The sequence below is a fragment of the Scyliorhinus torazame genome, chromosome 2, assembly GCF_047496885.1.
Source record: "Scyliorhinus torazame isolate Kashiwa2021f chromosome 2, sScyTor2.1, whole genome shotgun sequence".
Taxonomy (NCBI): domain Eukaryota; kingdom Metazoa; phylum Chordata; class Chondrichthyes; order Carcharhiniformes; family Scyliorhinidae; genus Scyliorhinus; species Scyliorhinus torazame.
In genome coordinates this window covers 260,551,860-260,571,718 of record NC_092708.1, presented here as the reverse complement: position 1 = coordinate 260,571,718, position 19,859 = coordinate 260,551,860, and the positions used below count along the sequence as shown (strand labels likewise).

Genomic DNA, 19,859 nt, shown 5'->3' with positions numbered 1-19,859 from the left:
CCTAACCAGGCCAATAGTTTGCCTTCGACTCCATGAGATTCAACTTGAATTCACAGAATCTCTACAGTGCAGAAGGAGGCCAATCGGCCCATCGAGTCTGCACCAAGCATTTTTTTCAAAGACCACCCGACACCGACCGAATCCCCGCCCTAACCCTGGAACACCACCGAACCTTCGGACACTTTGGGGGAATTTAGCATGGCCAATTCATCTAACCTGAACATCTTTGGACTTGGACTGTGGGATTCTGGCAATTCTGGATTTAGTGATGTGTGATGAGGCAGACTTGATTAGGGAACCTAAGGTGAAGGAACCTTTAGGGAGCAATTACCACAATATGATCGAATTTACCCTGCAGTTTGAGAGGGAGAAGCTGCAATCAGATGTAACAGTATTACAATTAAATAAGGGTAACTACAAAGACATGAGGGAGGAGCTGGCCAGAGTTGATTGGAAAAGGAGCCTAGCAGGGAAGACAGGGGAACAGCAATGGCAGGAGTTTTTGCGGGTTGTAAGGGAGGCACAACAGAAATTCAGCCCAAGGAGGAGGAAACATACTAAGGGGAAGAAAGGGCATGCATGGCTGATGAGGGATGTGAAGGACAGCATAAAAGCTAAAGAAAAAGCATACAAAGTGGCGAGCATTAGTGGGAAGCCAGAGGATTGGGAAGCCTTTAAAAGCGAGCAGAGGACAACTAAAAAAGCAATAAGGAGGGAGAAGATGAAGTATGAGTACAAGCTAGCTAGTAATATAAAGGAAGATAGGAAGAGTTTTTTTCAATATATAAAACGTAAGAGAGAGGCAAAAATAGACATTGGACCACTGGAAAATGTGGCTGGAGAAGTAACAACAGGAAACAAAGAAATGACAGACGAACCGAACAATTACTTTTCATCAGTCTTCACAGTGGAAGACACCAGTGGGATGAAATGAAAATCGCTTATTGTCACAAGTAGGCTTCAATGAAGTTACTGTGAAAAGCCCCTCGTCACCACATTCCGCCGCCTGTTCGGGGAGGCTTGTACGGGAATTGAACCGTGTTGCTGGCCTGCCTTGGTCGTCTTTAAAAGCCAGCGATTTAGCCCAGTGTGCTGAACAGTGATGCTAGAGCTCCAGGAGAACCAAAGGGGTAGAGGTGAGTGCAGTGACCATTACAAAGGAGAAGGTTCTGGGGAAACTGAAAGGTCTGAAGGTGGATACGTCACCTGGACTGGATGGACGACACCCAGGGTCCTAAAAGAGACAGCTGAGGAAATTGTGGAGGCATTGGTGCTGATCTTTCAGGAATCACTTGGAGGCAGGAAGGGTTCCAGAGGACTGGGAAGTGGCTAATGTATCACCACTGTTTAAGAAGGGAGGAAGGCAGAAGACGGGAAATTCTAGGCCAGTGAGCCTTACTTCAGTCATTGGTAAGATTTTAGAGTCTGTTATTAAAGATGAGGTCGCAAAGTATTTGGAAGTGCATGGTAAAATAGGACTGAGTCAGCACGGCTTTGTCAAAAGGATGTCATGTCTGACAAATCTGTCCTTTGAGGAGGTAACAAGGAAGTTAGACAAAGGAGAACCAGTGGACATGATTTATTTAGATTTCCAGAAGGCCTTTGACAAGGTGCCGCATAGGAGACTGTTAAGTTAAAAGTTCATGGTGTTAAGTTAAAAGTTCATGGTGTTAAGGGTAAGATCCTGGCATTGATAGAGGATTGGCTGACTGGCAGAAGGCAGAGAGTGGGGATAAAGGGGTCTTTTTCAGGATGGCAGCTGGTGACTAGTGGTGCACCTCAGGTGTTGGTGTGGGACCACAACCTTTCACGATATACATTAACGATCTGGAAGAAGAAACTGAGGGCATTGTTGCAAAGTTTGCAAATGATACAAAGATATGCCAAGGGACGGGTAATATTGAGGAAGCAGGGGGGCTGCAGAAGGTCTTGGACAGGTTAGGAGAATGGGCAAAGAAGTGGCAGATGGAATACAATGTGGAAAATGTGAGGTTATGCATTTTGAGAGGAAGAGTAGAAGCATAGACTATTTTCTAAATAGGAAAAGGCTTTGGAAATCTGAGGCACAAAGGGACTTGGGAATCCTAGTTCAAGATTCTCTTAAGGTTAACGTGCAGGATCAGTCGGCAGTTAAGAAGGTAAATGCAATGTTAGCATTCATGTCGAGAGGGCTAGAATACAAGAGCAGGTATGTACTCCTGAGGTTGTATAAGGCTTTGGTGAGACCCCCATCTGGAGTACTGTGAGCAGTTTTGGGCCCCGTTTCTAAGAAAGGATGTTCTGGCTTTGGAAAGAGTCCAAAGGAGGTTCACAAGAATGATCCCTGGAATGAAGAGCTTGTTATATGAGGAGCAGTTGAGAACTCTGGGTCCGTACTCGTTGGAGTTTAGAAGGATGAGGGAGGATCTTATTGAAACTTACAGGATACTGAGAGGCCCAGATAGAGTGGACGCGGCGAGGATGTTTCCACGATGGCATCCAGTATCCTCTTGACAATCCAGCATAATCCCAGTTGGGGCCATACATGCTGCCAATACCACCAATCTCCCCTCTAGCACCCTTGTCACTATCATGTACCTGCCCCCCTGGTCCGCCACCACCTTCTCCATCTGAAACCTCACCCTCTTGCTCACCATTACGGCTACCTCCCGAGCCTACTATCAAACCCCGAGTGGAAAACCTGACTCACCCAGCCTGTCCTGAGCCTCACCTAATCTTTCACCCTCAGATGGATCTCCTGCAGCAACACCACGTCGGCTTTTAAGCTTTTCAAGTGTGTAAAAAAACCTCAATCCCTTCACCGGTCCCCCTAACCCCCTCATGTTCCACGTCAGTATTCTGACCGGGGATCTTTCACAAGCCCCCCCATCCGCCGCCATCATGACCCTGGGACCTGCCCTTCAGGCCTCACCTGCCCCATCCCTTTGTACCATCAAACCGCTCCCCTCAGCCACCCCAGAATCCCCCCATCCACTTCTTCTCACTAACACCTCTCCCAGTATCGATCCAACCCCCCACCTTTCACACCTCCCAGGCCCATCAAAACCTGTTTGACCAGGTTCCAACGACTGCAGCCCCTCCCCGCCCACAATCCCATTCACAAGCCAACTTTTGCTTGCTAGTGTGGAGGTCTGCTTTTTAATTTAGCTCCTAGCTGTTCATACTCCCTTAGCAGAACCTCTGTCCTTGTTCTCCCTATGTCGTTGGCACCTATGTGGACCACGACAACTGGATCTTTGCCCTCCCACTCCCAAGTTCCTCTGCAGCCCAGATGAAATATCCCAAACCCGAGTACCAGGCAGGCAACACTTCGGGATTCTCGATCCTGGTCACAGAGAACCGTGTCAATGCCCCTAACTATAGTATCCCCAATTATGACGACATTTCTTTTCTCTTTCCACCCCTCCACCTACTTGAACGGCTCCCTGTACAATGGTGCTGTGTTCAGTTTGCTCATCCTCCCTGCAGTACCCGTTCCCGTCCACACAGGAAGCGAGAATCTCAAACCTGTTGGACAGGGACAAGGGCTGAGGCTTCTGCAACCCAACCTGGATCCCAACACCTGCCTCACTCAGCCACATCCTCCTGTCCCTGACCACTGACCAAATTTAAAATAGTTATTCTAAGGGGCGTGACTGACACCTGGAACACAGTGTCCAGTTACCTCCCTGATGTGTCGCAGCGTCCGAAACTCAGAACCCAGCTCATCAACTCTGAGCTCCCGGAGTCCCCCAGTTCCCACATCATGCAGGAACAACAACATTACTTGACCCTCCATCTCGATTTTATATAATTCGTTTTTGATTTGGTTTTTAAATTAAATTTTTTAATAACCTTTTTTTTATATTTCTCCTTATTACCTCAGTCAGAAAGCAACTTATAACCAGTAGCCCTTACAGTTTGTAAACCACGAAACGTATTTTCAAACTATAAGTGATAAATGTTGTGAAGACTTACCGACCTTACCAACTACAGCTCTCTCCCTTATAGCCTCAGCTGCAGTGGGGCAGACCCCTCTCTGAAGGTTTAAAAGTTTTTTTTTAATAAACATTTTATTGAGGTAGTTTTGGTATTGTAACAACAACAAAATAAACAATGTACATGAAAGTATAAACATAGTGCAAAAGCCGTCTCCCTCCCTTACAGGTCCCACCTTTATTAACCCCCTACTCTAAACTAAACTACACCCTCCTCAACCGCCCCCCCCCCCTTCTGCTGATGATTAAATTTCCGCGAAGAAGTCGGCGAACGGTTGCCACCTCCGGGTGAACCCTAACAGTGACCCTCTCAAGGCGAACTTGATTTTCTCCAAACAGAGAAAGCTAGCCATGTCCGATCACCAGGTCTCCTACTTCGGGAGCTTTGAGTCCCTCCAAGTTAATAGTATCCGTTTCCGAGCTACCAGGGAAGCAAAGGCTAGAACTTCTGCCTCTTTCTCCACCTGGATTCCCGAAAATCGCCATCTCTGGACTCAGTGCCACCCTTGTTTTTAACACCGTGGACATGACATCTGCAAACCCCTGCCAAAATCTCCTAAACTTCGGACATGTCCAAAACATGTGGACCTGGTTCGCTGGTCCTCCCGCACATTTTGCACACCTGTCTTCCACCCCAAAGAATCTGCTCATCCGGGCCACTGTCATGTGAGCCCGGTGAACGTCCTTGAATTGTACCAGGCTGAGCCTGGCACATGTTGCAGACGCGTTGACTCTGCTCAACGCAGCCGCCCATCCGACCATCCTCTATCTCTCCTCCCAGCTCCTCCTCCCACTTGTGCTTTAGCTCCTCGGTCTGCGTCTCCTCTGACCCCCTAAGTTCCTTGTAAATGTCCGAGACGCTCCCTTCTCCTACCCATCCTCTGGAAACTACCCTCTCCTGAATCCCCCTTAGCGGGGAGGTTGACACCCCATCCTCTCAATCCCTGCTCTCCGTCATATCCGGAGCCCCCCATCCATACTTCCCGGGGCAAACCGGTGATTATTACAGATTGGGAACCAGACTGATGCTCCCCGTGCTCCACATGTCTCCTCCATTGCCCCAGACTCTCAGGGCCACACACTGAGGCACGATCAATTTGGCTGGAGACGAAGTAGACGAAGTTGAATTCAAACTGAGGCTTTATTAGTATCTGAAGTGTGGCCTCCTACAGCAGCTGACAAAATGGCTGCGAGCTGAAGGCCACGCATATTTATAACCCGGCTCCTGGGCGGAGCTAGCATGCAGGGGCCCAGGTGAACCTGTAGTGCAGGTTCTACCATACAACCCTTAATATAGGAACACAGTGGTTTACCACAACCACCACGGGGCTGGTGGAGTACCGTGCCGGTGGGAACGGCAGAGGGGCAGTTACCAATGCCCCCAGACTGGTGTCCTTGCATGAAGCTGCCTTCATACGCTCCCATGCCGACCCCACCCCGGCACCCACTTCCTGATCATGGCTATATTCGCTGCCCAGTAATAGTTACTAAAATTTGGCAGCACCAGCCCGCCCTCTCCCCGACTCCGCTCAAGCATTACCTTCCTTACTCGCAGGGTCTTGCCCGCCCAAACGAAGCCAGTGATCACTTTGTTGACCCGTTTAAAAAAGGAACGCGGAATAAAGATGGGGAGACACTGAAATACAAACAGGAATCTCGGGAGGACTGTCATCTTCACCGTCTGCACCCTCCCAGCTAATGACAACGGAAGCGCGTCCCATCTCCGAAAATCGTCGTTCATTTGGTCTGCTAGTCGGGCCAGATTTAATTTATGCAGCCGGTCCCATTCCCGCGCCACTTGAATGCCTAGGTACCTAAAGCTTCCCTCTACTAACCTAAACGGCAGCTCCCCCAATCGCCTCTCCTGTCCCCTCGCCTGGACCGCAAACATCTCACTTTTCCCCATATTTAGCCATATGGGCTAAATTCCCCATGAAACCTCATGATTTCTTCCATCCCCTCTATTGGGTCCGATACATGCAGAAGCAGGTTGTCTGCACAGAGCAAGACTCTGTGCTCCACAACCCCCCCCCACCCCACCTCCACCCCGGGCCAGCCCCATGAGGCGCTCAGAGCAATTGCCAACGGCTCTATAGCTAGTGCGAGCAATAGTGGGAGAGGGGGCATCCCTGTCTCGGCCCCCGGTGCAGTCTAAAATAGTCCGATGTCCTATTCGTCCGTACGCTTGCCACAGGAGCCTGATACAGCAACCTAACCCAGTCAACACGGTAGCATAGTGGTTAGCACAATGGCTTCACAGCTCCAGGGTCCCAGGTTCGATTCCCGATTTGGGTCACTGTCTGTGCAGAGTGTGCACGTTCTCCCCGTGTGTGCGTGGGTATCCTCCGGATGCTCCGGTTTCCTCCCACAGTCCAAAGACGTGCAGGTTAGGTGGATTGGCCACGCTAAATTGCCCTTAGTGTCCAAAATTGCCCTTAATGTTGGGTGGGGTTACTGGGTTATGGGGATAGGGTGGAGGTGTGTGCTTGGGTAGGGTGCTCTTTCCAAGAGCCGGTGCAGATTCGATGGGCCGAATGGCCCCCTTCTACACTGTAAATTCTATAAAGCCCCGCCCAAATCCGAACCGTCCCAGTACCGTCCACAGATAATCCCATTCTACCCAATCAAAAGCCTTTTCTGCATCCATTGCGATCACTGCCTCCACCTCCCTACCTTCCGGGGGCATAATGATCACGTTTAACAACCTTCTTGCAGTGGCCACCAACTGCCTACCCTGAACAAACCCTGTCTGGTCCTCCCCAATAACGTCCGGAACACAATCCTCAATCCTGGAGGACAAAATTTTGGCCAGCAATTTGGCATCCACATTCAGCAGGGAGATCGGCCTGTAGGACCCACACAGCTCCGGGTTCTTGTCCCGCTTCAGAATCAGCGAAATCATGGCCTGTGACATCGTCGGGGGCAGCACCCCTCTTTCCCTTGCCTCATTGAACGTCCTTATCACCACCGGCCCCAATATCCCAGAGAACGTTTTATAAAATTCCACTGGGTACCCGTCCGGCCCCGGGGCTTTACCCAACTGCATGGCCTTCTGACCCTCCACTATCTTTTACTACCCGATCGGGGTCCCCAGCCCTTCTACCAGCTCCCTGTCCACCTTTGGGAAATTTAGCCCCTCCAAGAAGTGCCTCATCCCCTCCAGCCCTGCAGGGGGTTCCGACCTGTACAGCCTACTGTAGAAATCCCTAAACGCCTTATTCACCCCTGCTGAATCTCCAACCAGGTTCCTATCTCCGTCATTTGCTTTCCCTATCTCCCTGGCTGCCTCCCTCTTCCTAAGCTGCTGTGCAAGCATTCTGCTGGCCTTCTCTCCATGCTCATAGATCGCCCCCCCCCCTCGCCTTCCTCAGCTGCTCCACCGCCCTCCCTGTGGTTAACAAGTCGAACTCCGCCTGCCCCTGTAGCCTCCGCCGTTTCCTTAAAAGCCCTGCCTCTGGAGCCTCCATACACCTCCTATCGATCTGTAGTATCTCCTTTACCAGTTGGTCCGTCTGTGCCCTGTCCAACGTCTCCCCCTGGGCCCGTATCGAGATCAGCTCCCCTCTGACCACCGCCTTCGGTGCTTCCCAGACCACCGCTGCTGAAATTTCCCCCGTGTAGTTGACCTGCAGGTAGTTCTGAATACATTTCCACAGCCGCTCGCACACCCCTTCTTCAGCCAAAAGTCCCACTTTTAACCTCCATTGCGGGCGCTGGTTCCCGTCTTTACTAACCTACAGGTCAACCCAGTGTGGAGCATGGTCTGAGATAGTGATCGCCGAGTACCCCGTGTCCACCACCCCTGCCAGCAAGGCCCTGCTCAAAATAAAGAAATCAATCCGGGAGTACACTTTATGCACGTGTGAGTAGAAGGAGAACTCCTTCACCCTCGGCTGCCCAAATCTCCATGGCACCTCCCCCCCCCCCCCCCCCCCCCCCCCCCATCTGCTCCATGAACCCTTTTAGTTCCTTTGCCATTGCTGGCCCCCTGCCCATTTTCGAGCTTGACCGGTCCAAGCCAGGGTCAATAACTGTGTTGAAGTCCCCTCCCATGACCAACCTGTGCGTGTCCAGGTCCGGTATCTTCTCCAGCATCCTCTTTATAAACTCCACATCATCCCAATTTGGCGCATACACATTTACTAATACCACCTGCACCCCCTCTAGCTTCCCACTGACCATAATGTACCGAACTCGCACATCCAAGACTATTCTACCCGCCTCAAACACCACCCGCTTATTGATCAGGATCGCGACCCCTCTGGTCTGGGTTGCTGCTGTTGCCTTCCCATTTCCTCTATCTTTCTGTGAGGTAGTCAATGAACGGTTGCCACCGCCTGGTGAACCCTTGAGCCGAACCCCTTAGTGCGAACTTTATCCGTTCTAGTTTTATAAACCCTGCCATGTCATTTATCCAGGTCTCCACGCCCGGGGGTTTGGCTTCGTTCCACATAAGCAATATCCTTCGCCGGGCTACTAGGGACGCAAAGGCCAAGACATCAGCCTCTTTCGCCTCCTGCACTCCCGGCTTTTCTGCAACCCCAAATATAGCCAACCCCCAGCCTGGCTCGACCCGGACCCCCACCACCTTCGAAAGCACCTTTGCCACCCCCACCCAGAACCCCTGCAGTGCCGGGCATGACCAAAACATGTGGGTGTGGTTTGCTGGGCTTCTCGAGCATCTCCCACACCTATCCTCTACCCCGAAAAATTTACTGAGCCTTGCTCCGGTCATATGCGCCCTGTGCAAAACCTTGAATTGTATCAGGCTTAGCCTGGCGCACGAGGACGACGAGTTTACCCTACGTAGGGCATCAGCCCACAGCCCCTCCTCAATCTCTTCCCCCAGCTCTTCTTCCCATTTCCCCTTCAGCTCATCCACCATGATCTCCCCCTCGTCCCTCATTTCCCTGTATATATCCGACACCCTACCATCCCCCACCCACGTCCCTGAGATCACTCTATCTTGAATCTCCTGCGTCGGGAGCTGTGGGAATTCCCTCACCTGTTGCCTCGCAAATGCCCTCAGTTGCATGTACCGAAATGCATTCACTTGGGGCACCCATATTTTTCCGTCAGCGCTCCCAGACTCGCAAACGTCCCGTCTACGAACAGATCTCTCAGTTGCACAACCCCAGCTCTCTGCCATGCTCCAAATCCCCCATCTATTCTCCCCGGGACAAACCTATGATTATTTCTTATCGGGGACCGCACCGAGGCTCCCGTCCTTCCCCTATGTCGTCTCCACTGCCCCCAAATTTTTAACGTTGCCACCACCACTGGACTTGTGGTGTATTTCTTCGGGGAGAACGGCAACAGCGCCGTCACCAGTGCTTGTAGGCTGGTTCTTTTGTAGGACGCCATCTCCAATCTCTTCCACGCCGCTCCCTCCCCTTCTCCCATCCACTTACACACCATTGAGATATTGGCGGCCCAGTAGTATTCACTTAGGCTCGGTAGTGCCAGCCCCCCCCTATCCCTGCTACGCTGCAAGAACCCCCTCCTCACTCTCGGGGTCTTCCCGGCCCACACAAAACTCATGACACTTTTCTCAATTTTCTTGAAAAAAGCCTTCGTGACCATCACCGGAAGGCACTGAAACACAAAAACGAATCTCGGGAGGACTACCATTTTGACCGCCTGCACCCTACCCACCAGTGACAGGGGCACCATGTCCCATCTCTTAAAATCCTCCTCCATCTGTTCCACCAATCTTGTTAAATTAAGCCTATTTAAGGTTCCCCAACTCCTGGCTATCTGAATCCCTAAGTACAACAAAGAACAAAGAAATGTACAGCACAGGAACAGGCCCTTCGGCCCTCCAAGCCCGTGCCGACCATGCTGCCCGACTAAACTACAATCTTCTACACTTCCTGGGTCCGTATCCCTCGAAAGTACCTGAAATCTCTTATTACCTTCCTCTGCGGTAAATCTTCTATTCCCCTGCTCTGCTCCCCCGGATGCACCACAAACAACTCACTCTTCCCCATATTCAATTTGTACCCCAAAAATTCCCCAAACTCCCCGAGTGTCTGCATTATCTCAGGCATCCCCTCCACTGGGTCCGCAACATACAGCAATAAATCATCCGCATACAAAGATACCCGGTGTTCTTCTCCTCCCCTAAGCACTCCCCTCCACTTCCTGGAGCCCCTCAGTGCTATGGCCAGCGGCTCAATCGCCAATGCAAACAGTAACGGAGACAGGGGACACCCCTGCCTCGTCCCTCTATGAAGACGGAAGTAGTCAGACCTCTGCCTGTTCGTGATCACACTCGCCACCGGGGCCCTGTACAGCAGCTGTACCCATCCAATAAACCCTTCTCCAAAACCAAATCTCCTCCGCACCTCCCACAGATAATCCCACTCCACTCTGTCGAATGCTTTCTCGGCGTCCATCGCCACCAGTATCTCCGCCTCCCCCTCTGGTGGGGGCATCATCATTACCCCTAGCAACCTCCGTATGTTCGTGTTCAGCTGTCTCCCCTTAACGAACCCAGTTTGATCCTCGTGGACCACCCCCGGGACACAGTCCTCTATGCTCGTCGCCATCACCTTGGCCAGGAGCTTAGCATCTACATTTAAAAGGGAAATGGGCCTGTAGGACCCACACTGCAGCGGGTCTTTATCCTTCTTCAAAAGGAGCGATATCGTCGCCTCCGACATAGTCGGGGGCAACTGCCACCTTTCCCTGGCCTCATTAAAGGTTCTCGTCAAAAGCGGGGCCAGTAGGTCCATATATTTCCTATACAATTCCACCGGGAATACGTCCGGTCCCGGGGCCTTCCCCGCTTGCATGCTCACAATCCCTTTTACCACCTCCTCCATCTCAATCAGTGCTCCCAGTCCCACCCTCTCCTGCTCCTCCACCTTCGGGAATTCCAGGTGATCCAGGAAACACCTCATTCCCTCCTTCCCTTCCGGGGGCTGAGCCTTATATAACCTCTCATAGAATGCCTTGAACACCCCGTTCACTCTCTCCGCTCCCCGTTCCATCTCTCCCTCCTCATCTCTCACCCCACCTATCTCCCTCGCTGCTCCCCTCTTCCTCAATTGGTGGGCCAGTAGCCGACTCGCCTTCTCTCCATACTCATACTGTACACCCTGTGCCCTCCTCCACTGTGCCTCTGCCTTACCCGTGGTCAGCAGGTCAAACTCCACATGTAACCTTTGTCTTTCCCTGTACAGTCCCTCCTCCGGTGCCTCTGCATATTGCCTGTCCACCCTCAGAAGTTCTCTCAACAATCGCTCCCTTTCTTTACTCTCTTGCTTCCCTTTATGTGCCCTTATGGATATCAGTTCCCCTCTGACCACCGCCTTCAACGCCTCCCAGACCACTCCCACCTGAACTTCCCCATTGTCATTAAGCTCCAAGTACCTTTCAATACACCCCCTCACCCTTAAACATACCCCCTCATCCGCCAATAAGCCCATATCCATTCTCCAGAGTGGGTGCTGCTCTTTTTCCTCTCCTACCTCCAGGTCTACCCAATGTGGAGCGTGGTCCGAAATGGCTATGGCCATATATTCCGTCCCTGTCACCTTCGGAATCAGTGCCCTTCCCAAGACAAAAAAGTCTATCCGTGAGTATACTTTGTGAACATGGGAGAAAAATGAAAACTCCTTACTCCTAGGCCTACTAAATCTCCAGGGGTCTACCCCTCCCATCTGCTCCATGAAGTCCTTGAGCACCCTGGCCGCTGCCGGCCTCCTCCCGGTCCTGGACCTCGACCGGTCCAGCCCTGGATCAAGCACCGTATTGAAGTCTCCCCATTACCAACTTTCCCGCCTCCAGGTCCGGGATACGTCCCAACATATGCCTCATAAAATTTGCATCATCCCAGTGCGGGGCGTATACGTTCACCAGAACCACCGCCTCCCCTTGCAATCTGCCACTCACCATCACATATCTACTCCCACTATCCGCCACTATGGTCTTTGCCTCAAACAGTACCCGTTTCCCCACTAAGATAGCCACCCCCCTATTCTTCGCATCTAAACCCGAATGAAACACCTGTCCCACCCATCCTTTACGTAGTCTGACCTGGTCTATCGGTTTCAGATGCGTCTCCTGCAACATAACCACATCTGCCTTTAATTTCTTTAGGTGTGCGAGTACCCGTGCCCTTTTAATCGGCCCGTTCAGCCCTCTCATGTTCCACGTGATCAGCCGGGTTGGGGGGCTCTTTACCCCCCCCCCATGTCGATTAGCCATCCCCTTTTTTAACCCAGCTCCTCACCCGGTTCCCACGTACCCGTATATCCCCCCGACGGTGCCCTCCCGCCTCGACCACCCCATCCCATAACAGCTCCCCCTTCTCCTCAGCAGCAGCAACCCAGTTAACCCCCCCCCCCTCCGCTAGATCCCCCTCTAGCGTAGTTGCACCCCCCATGTTGCTCCCAGAAGTCAGCAAACTCTGGCTGACCTGGCTTCCCCCCTTATCCTCGGCTCCCACTTTGCGAGGCCCCCTCCTTCCTGCGTTCCTGTTCCCGCCATAATTACCATAGCGCGGGAACAAAGCCCGTGTTTCCCACTCGGCCCCGCCCCTAATGGCCGGCGCCCACAGTTCCTCATGCTCTCTCTCCCCCCCCCCATGGGGAAGAGAGAAAAGTTACAGGATCACAAAATTAACAAATTGAAAAATCATCCCCGTTCTCCCCCCCCCCCCCCCCCCCCCCGGTCCCCTATAATCACCCCACCACCTTGTCCCAAAAGCTCTTTCTCTCGCCAGACTATTCCAGCTTCCCGTCCACAATGAATGTCCACGCCTCTTCTGGCGTCTCAAAGTAGTGGTGCTTCCCTTGGTGTGTGACTCACAATCTCGCCGGTTGCAACATTCCAAACTGGACCTTTTTGTGAAGCACCGCCTTATCCCGATTGAAACTTGCCCTCCTTCTCGCCACCTCCGCACTCCAATCTTGGTATACGCGGATCACCGCGTTCTCCCACCTACAGCTCCGAGTTTTCTTCGCCCATCTGAGAACCGTCTCTCTGTCATTGTAGCGGAGAAACCTCACCACTATAGCTCGAGGTATTTCTCCAGCCTTTGGTCTTCGCGCCAGAACTCGATAAGCTCCCTCCACATCCAAAGGGCCCGTCGGGGCCTCCGATCCCATTAGCGAGTGAAGCATCGTGCTCACATATGTCCCGACGTCCGCCCCTTCTGCGCCTTCGGGAAGACCCAGGACGCTTAAATTCTTCCTCCTTGAGTTATTCTCCAGTGCTTCCAACCTCTCCACACACCTTTTATGCTGTGCCTCGTGCGTTTCTGCCTTCCCCACCAGGCCCTGTTTTCATCTTTGTTTTCAGCAGTCTTTGCCTTCACGACCCGAAGCTCCAGCTCTTAGGTCCTCTGCTCCTCTTTTAGTCCTTCAGTCGCCTGCAATATCGGGGCCAACAGCTCCTTCTTCAACTCCTTCTTCAGCTCTTCCACACAGCGCCGCAGGAACTCTTGCTGCTCCGGGCCCCATAGCAAACGGCCACCTTCCGACGCCATCTTGCTTTGAGCTTCCCTTCCTTGCCGCTGCTCCAGAGGATCCTCCGCAATCCGGCAGCTATCGTCTCCCTTTTCCATGTGTGTCCGGGGGGATTCCCTTCTGGTTTACCGCACAGTGTTTCTGCCGTTTAAATTGCCGTTGGGGCTCCTATTAAGAGCCCAAAAGTCCGTTCCAACGGGAGCTGCCGAAACGTGCGACTCAGCTGGTCATTGCCGCACCCGGAAGTCCACACGTGCCCTCTTGACCGACCCATTTAACCCTCGAACATTCCAGGTGATCAGCCTAGTTGGGGGCTCATTGCCCCCCCACTTCGCTGATCAGCCATCCCCTTTTTTGGGCCTGCCTCCAGCCCATGCTCCGCGCCTCCACCGGTCCGCCACCAGGCAGCCTCCGACCCCAATCTCCTCTCTGTCCCGTAGCCCAAGTCCCTCCCTCGTCAGCAGAACATTTACCCCCCCCCACCCCCCAGTAACCACACCCTGTAACCCAACCCTTTTAATCAACCGAACATATGCACACACCCCCACTGCGCTTCTGTCTAGCCCGCCCATCCCTGGCGGCGGATAGTTTCCCACCTATTACCCCACCCCTCCCCAAACATCAAACAATCCCCACACAATTGCCCGACAGAAAAACACCAAGATCTAAACAAGCACACCTCCATCCCCCAACAGTGCAAATGAAAACCTTAACTCACTCAGCTCTACCGCTGGCCCCAAATCAATGCAAAAGGCATTACAAACAGCTTCCACAAAACGAAAAACGAGAAATTTCTTTTTGAAAGAACAGAAAGAAAAAAAACCATTGCAGCAAAGTTCAAAAGTTCTCAGTCCACCACCAGTCCTTTCCTTTTCGCGAAGTCTAGTGCATCCTCAGGCGACTCAAAAAGTGCTGTCCCTCGTGCGTGACCCAGAGTCGGGCCGGATACAACAGTCCGAACTTCACCTTTTTCTTAAAAAGGATCAACCTAATCTGGTTGAAGCCTGCACTTCTCCTGGCCACCTCCACACTCAGGTCTTGGTAAACCCGCAGGATACTGTTGTCCCACTTACAGCTCCGTGTCTGCTTGGCCCACTGTAGAATGCGCTCCTTCTCCAAGTACCTGTGGAATCTCACCACCATTGCCCTCGGGGGGGGGGGGTCTCCCATTCGCAGCTTCCTCGCAAGTGCTCTGTGAGCCCTGTTCACCTCCAAGGGCTGGGAGAACGCCCCATTCCCCCAGCAGCTTCTCAAACATATCTGCGATGTATGCCCCAGCGTCTGCTCCTTCGGACCCCTCCGGGAGCCTGACGATTCTTAGGTTCTGCCGGCGGGACCTATTCTCTAGTTTCTCCAGGAGCTTCTTCTGCTGGTCTCTCAGCATCCCCACCTCCAACTCCACCGCAGTTTGATGTTCCTCCTGCTCAGCCAGTGCCTTCTCTACCTTCTGGATCGCCCAATCTTGGGCATCCAATCTAACCTCCAGCCGCTCAATTGACTCTTTTATCGCGTCTAAGCAGTCCCGTTTCTGCTTAGCAAAGCTTCCTGAATAACTTGCATCAGCTGCTCCGTTGATGCTGGGTCGACAAGCCAGAGGTCCGGTCCTGCGCCATGCTGTCTCCCGCTGCAGCTTCAGCCCAAGCCTTCTCTGTCTTTCTGTTTCTGCCTTTACGACGCTTCTAGTCCTTCTCTCCATGCACCGATGTGGGAATTCAGTACACAATTGCCTCTGTCATCAGTTTTACAATTCAAGTCCGGTAGAAAATCGGGGGAGAACGTCCAAAAGTCCGACCAGAGCGGGAGCCACCAAATGTGCAACTTACTCCTTCATAGCCGCCACCAGAGGTCTGAAGGTTTAAATGTTACACAACAAGGAGAAAAGGCAAAGAGCACCTCTTCCCGCTCTACACCGAATTCCCAATCTGCTTAAACTTCTGTCTGTGCCTCCCTCTGATGTGGCATGTCCCAATGCTCGTGTGCAAAGCTCATTGTCACTGCTCACTGTGGGAACATACTTTTTGCAGTTAGAATCTTATAGGTTTCCATAAGACCCCCTTCATTCTTCTAAACTCCAGCAAATATAATCGTAACAATCTCTCCTCGTACGTCAGTCCCACAATCCTAGGAATCAGTCCAGTAAACCTATGCTGCACGCCATCCTCAGCAAGAATACCCTTCCTCAGATAAGGACACCAAAACTGCTCTCAATATTCCAGGTGTGGTCTCACCAAGACCCTGTATAACTGCAGCAAGACAACCCTGCTCCTGTACTCAAATCCTCTTGCTATGAAGGCCAACACACCATTTGCCTTCTTTACCGCCTGTTGTACCAGCATTCTTAACTTCAGTGACTGGTGTACAAGGCCACCCAGGTCTCATTGCATGTTCCCCCCTCCCAATCTATCGCCATTCAGATAATTATCTGCCGTCCTGTTTTTACTACAAAAGTGGGTAACCTCACATTTATCCACATTATACCACAAGTGCCATCCATTTGTCCATTCACTCAACTTGTCCAAACCACACCAGACACATGACTTGCTGCCACATCTTAGTTTATATTTATTTATAATTACGGTTGATAGTTATGACACACTATCTTGCACTAAATGGGAAAACATTGAACAAAATTTTTAATACTTATTACCTCAAGATTATATGAGTCACCCCACATTAAAGTAGCAGAAAGGAACACCTCACTCCTCTTCTGCATTGACTTCCCACCCATGCCAAATTCTCCTCATCCCCCTTTGCTCGTGGCGTAATCTGTAGCTATACTCACTGAAGTTCCACGAATGTATCGACCATCCAGCAAGCCAAGCTCAAAGGTATGTGTTTCTGGATGATGTTTGAGGGAAGGCTCAAACCCAACACAGTGTGTCAGCACACACTTAATTGGGTATAGATTGAAGAACGGCATTGCTTGCAGTGCACTGCATGGAAGTTGACCTTCACAAAAGTCAGCCCCGTAGGAGATCCATCGGTTCTTGTAAACAAGAGTGACTACTTTTCGAAGATACTGCATTGGCTGTGAAACAGTTCAAAATATCCTGAGGTTGTGAAACGCACTATATAAATGCCAGTCTTTTGAATGTTGACATTCTTGTCCTTGTTCACAGAGGCCCATCCATGCCCGAAGCAAGAGCGTCCAAATACCAGTTTGCACATCAGCAATGTGACACCTGCCAAGCTGATGCCCATCTTGAATCACAGCTCTCCAACCATCCTGGGCAAGCGCAGCTACGAACAGCACAATGGCATAGATGGTTAGTATTTCAGATGGGAGAGTGCAATTCCTTATTGTTTTGGGGGAAATATGTTCATATAAAATATATGTGACTTTGTTCATGTGGTTGCTGCTGTTTTGTTATGTTTCCTTTGTAACATAAGCGGCTTCCTTGTGTTGCATTTGTCAAGGAAGGTCGAGACGTGTAAATAACTTCAACTCATTTATTTACACTATGTACACTTTTATAACTTGAGTTCGACACTACTGCTAATCCTATTGTAGCTACCTAAACTGACTAACCAGCTGCTGTCTTCCACATGGTGGGTGTGATAATGAATCAACTCTGTGCCTCTCCTCACTGACTGTCTCCACTGGCCGAAGGGGGTGATCATGTGTGTGGTGTCCTTTATGTATGGGTTGGTGTAATGCCTCCCTGTGATCGTGTCACCTCCTTGTGTATCGTGAATGTCCATTGGTCGCCTCCCATCTAACTTATCTATTGGTTGAGTGTGTGTGTGATGTTTCTGGTGCTCCCTCTAGTGTCTGTCGAGCTTACATGTATTTACAGTGATGCACATCACCACAGCTGCTTCAGCAGTATTCACTGAGACTTCTCCCCCCCCCCCCCCCCCCCCCCCCCCCCCCCGGCCCCCTCTTCTCTCACATTTCTGACTCATGCTGGAATGGAGTTCCATAGATATATACAGCAAGTCTGTGAAGAGAAAAGGACAGGTTACATTTTTACTGGCCTTTAACCCTTTTTATTTGAATTATTTGACTTCCATGCTCCCAATTCTTTTCTTTAAAAATATTTTATTCAAGGCATTTTCATGAAAACAAACAAAAGCAGAAGAACAACCAAACAACATTATAAACAACCAACACCCGCTCCCCCGAGTGAACCCATCGACCGACCCCCTCAGGACGAACTTAACTTTCTCCAGCCTCAAGAATTTTGCCAGGTCGCTTACCCACACCCCCTGCTTTCGGCGGCTCCGAGTCACTCCAGCCATGCAAAATCCGTCTCCGGGCTATCAGGGAGGCAAAGGCCAAGACATCAGCGTCTCTCACCCTCTGAACTCCCGGGTCCTCCGACACCCTGAATATCGCCAGCTCTGGACTTGGGGCCACCTCCACCCCCAGCACCTCGGACATTACGTCCACAAACCCGTCAGAACCCCCCCCCCATCTTCGAACATGCACAAAACCTGTGGACATGATTCGCCCCCTTCCCCCGAGCATCGTCTGCATCTATCCTCTCAAAAAACCCACTCATCCATGCCACCATCATATGTGCCCTATGGATTAGTTTAAACTGAATGAGGCTTAACTTCACACACGACAAGGATGCATTCACCCTCCGTAGTGCCTCAGCTCATGTCCCGGCCTCCGCCTCCCCTCCCAGCTCCTCCCATTTATGCTTTATGTCCCCCACCAGGGCCCCATCCCAGTCCATCAACTCCTTTTAGACCTCGGACACCTTCCCCTGCCCTATCTCATCCTTCGACACCCCAGGGGCGGCAGCCCAGGAAAGGACGGCACCTCTTTCTTTACAAAATCCCGGACCTGCTGGTACCTGAAACACGTACTATTCCTCCAGGTCTTCCAGCTTCACAAATTTGTCCCCTGTGAACAGATCACTAATTCGCTCAATCCCTGCCTATCGCCAACCCTGCCTCCAATGCCCCCACACTCTTAAGGCCGACACCACCACTGGGCCCACGGAGTTCCTGGCCAGCGAGAATGGCAGAGGCACTGACAACAAAGCCCTTAAACGCATTCCCCTACACGATGCCGCCTCTTGAAATCCTCCTCCATCTGCTCCACCAGCCGCGTCAGATTGAGTTTGTGTAGAGTTCCCCAGCTCTTGGCTACCTGAATCCCCAAATATCGGAAGCTCCTTTCCACTCTCCTTAACGGCAGGCCGTCTATCCCTCTTCCCTGATCCCCGGGGTGTACTACGAAAAGCTCACTCTTCCCCATATGAAGCCTATATCCCGAAAACTCTCCAAACTCCCTCAATATCTGCATAACCTCTGTCATCCCCTCCACAGGATCCGCCACATACAGCAGTAGGTCATCTGCGTAGAGTGACACTCGGTGTTCCTCTCCCACTCTAACCACCCCCCTCCATTTCCTAGAGTCTCTCAACGCTATGGCCAGTGGTTCAATTGCCAGCGCGAACAGTAATGGAGACAGGGGGCACCCCTGCCTTGTTCCCCTATGTAACCGAAAATACTCCGATCTCTGCCGATTTGTGACTACACTTGCCACTGGGGCCCCACAGAGGAGTTTGACCCAACTGACAAACCCCTCCCCGAACCCAAACCTCCTCAACACCTCCCATAAATACTCCCACTCTACCCTATCAAATGCCTTCTCTGCATCCATCGCTGCCACTATCTCTGCCTCCCCCTCCGCTGGGGGCATCATTATCACCCCCAACAGCCGTCGCACATTGACATTCAATTGTCTCCCCTTTACAAACCCTGTCTGGTCTTCATGCACCACCCCCGGGACACAATCCTCGTCGCTAGCACTTTTGCCAGCAACTTGGCGTCTACATTCAGGAGCGAGATAGGCCTATATGACTCGCATTGCAGCGGATCTTTATCTCGCTTCAGGATTAATGATATTGTCGGGGGTAGAGTCCCCCCTTCTCTGGCCCCGTTAAAGGTTCTCGCCAGCAGCGGGGCCAACAAGTCCACATATTTCCTGTAAAATTCCACCAGGAACCCGTCTGGTCCCGGGGCCTTCCCTGCCTGCATGTTCCCCAGCCCTTTAGTCACCTCATCCACCCCGATTGGCGCCCCCAGACCTGCCACCTCCTGCTCCTCCACCCTCGGGAACCTTAGTTGGTCCAAAAACCATTGCATCCCCTCTTTTCCCTCCAGGGGTTGGGACCTATATAGCCTCTCATAAAAGGTCTTAAACACCTCATTTACCTTCCCTGCACTCCGCTCCGTAGTTCCCGTTTCATCCCTAACTCCCCCTATTTCCCTCGCCGCTATCCTCTTACGAAGCTGGTGGGCCAGCAGCCAGCTCGCCTTTTCCCCATATTCGTATCTCATCCCCTGTGCCTTCCTCCACTGTGCCTCTGCCTTCCCTGTGGTCAGCAGGTCAAACTCCGTCTGAAGTCTTCACCTCTCTCTATATAGTCTTTTGCCCGGGGCCTCC

At 51.8% G+C, this 19,859-nt stretch overlaps 1 protein-coding gene across 1 annotated transcript in view; it reads left to right on the top strand.

Moving 5' to 3' along the window:
* LOC140397998 (metastasis-associated protein MTA1-like) overlaps positions 1-19,859 on the top strand; it is a 252,536-nt gene that overhangs the window by 148,512 nt on the left and 84,165 nt on the right. The window contains exon 15 of the mRNA XM_072486239.1: positions 16,573-16,719. Within this exon, the coding sequence (XP_072342340.1) occupies positions 16,573-16,719 (147 nt within the window). The remainder of the gene's footprint in view (positions 1-16,572; positions 16,720-19,859) is intronic.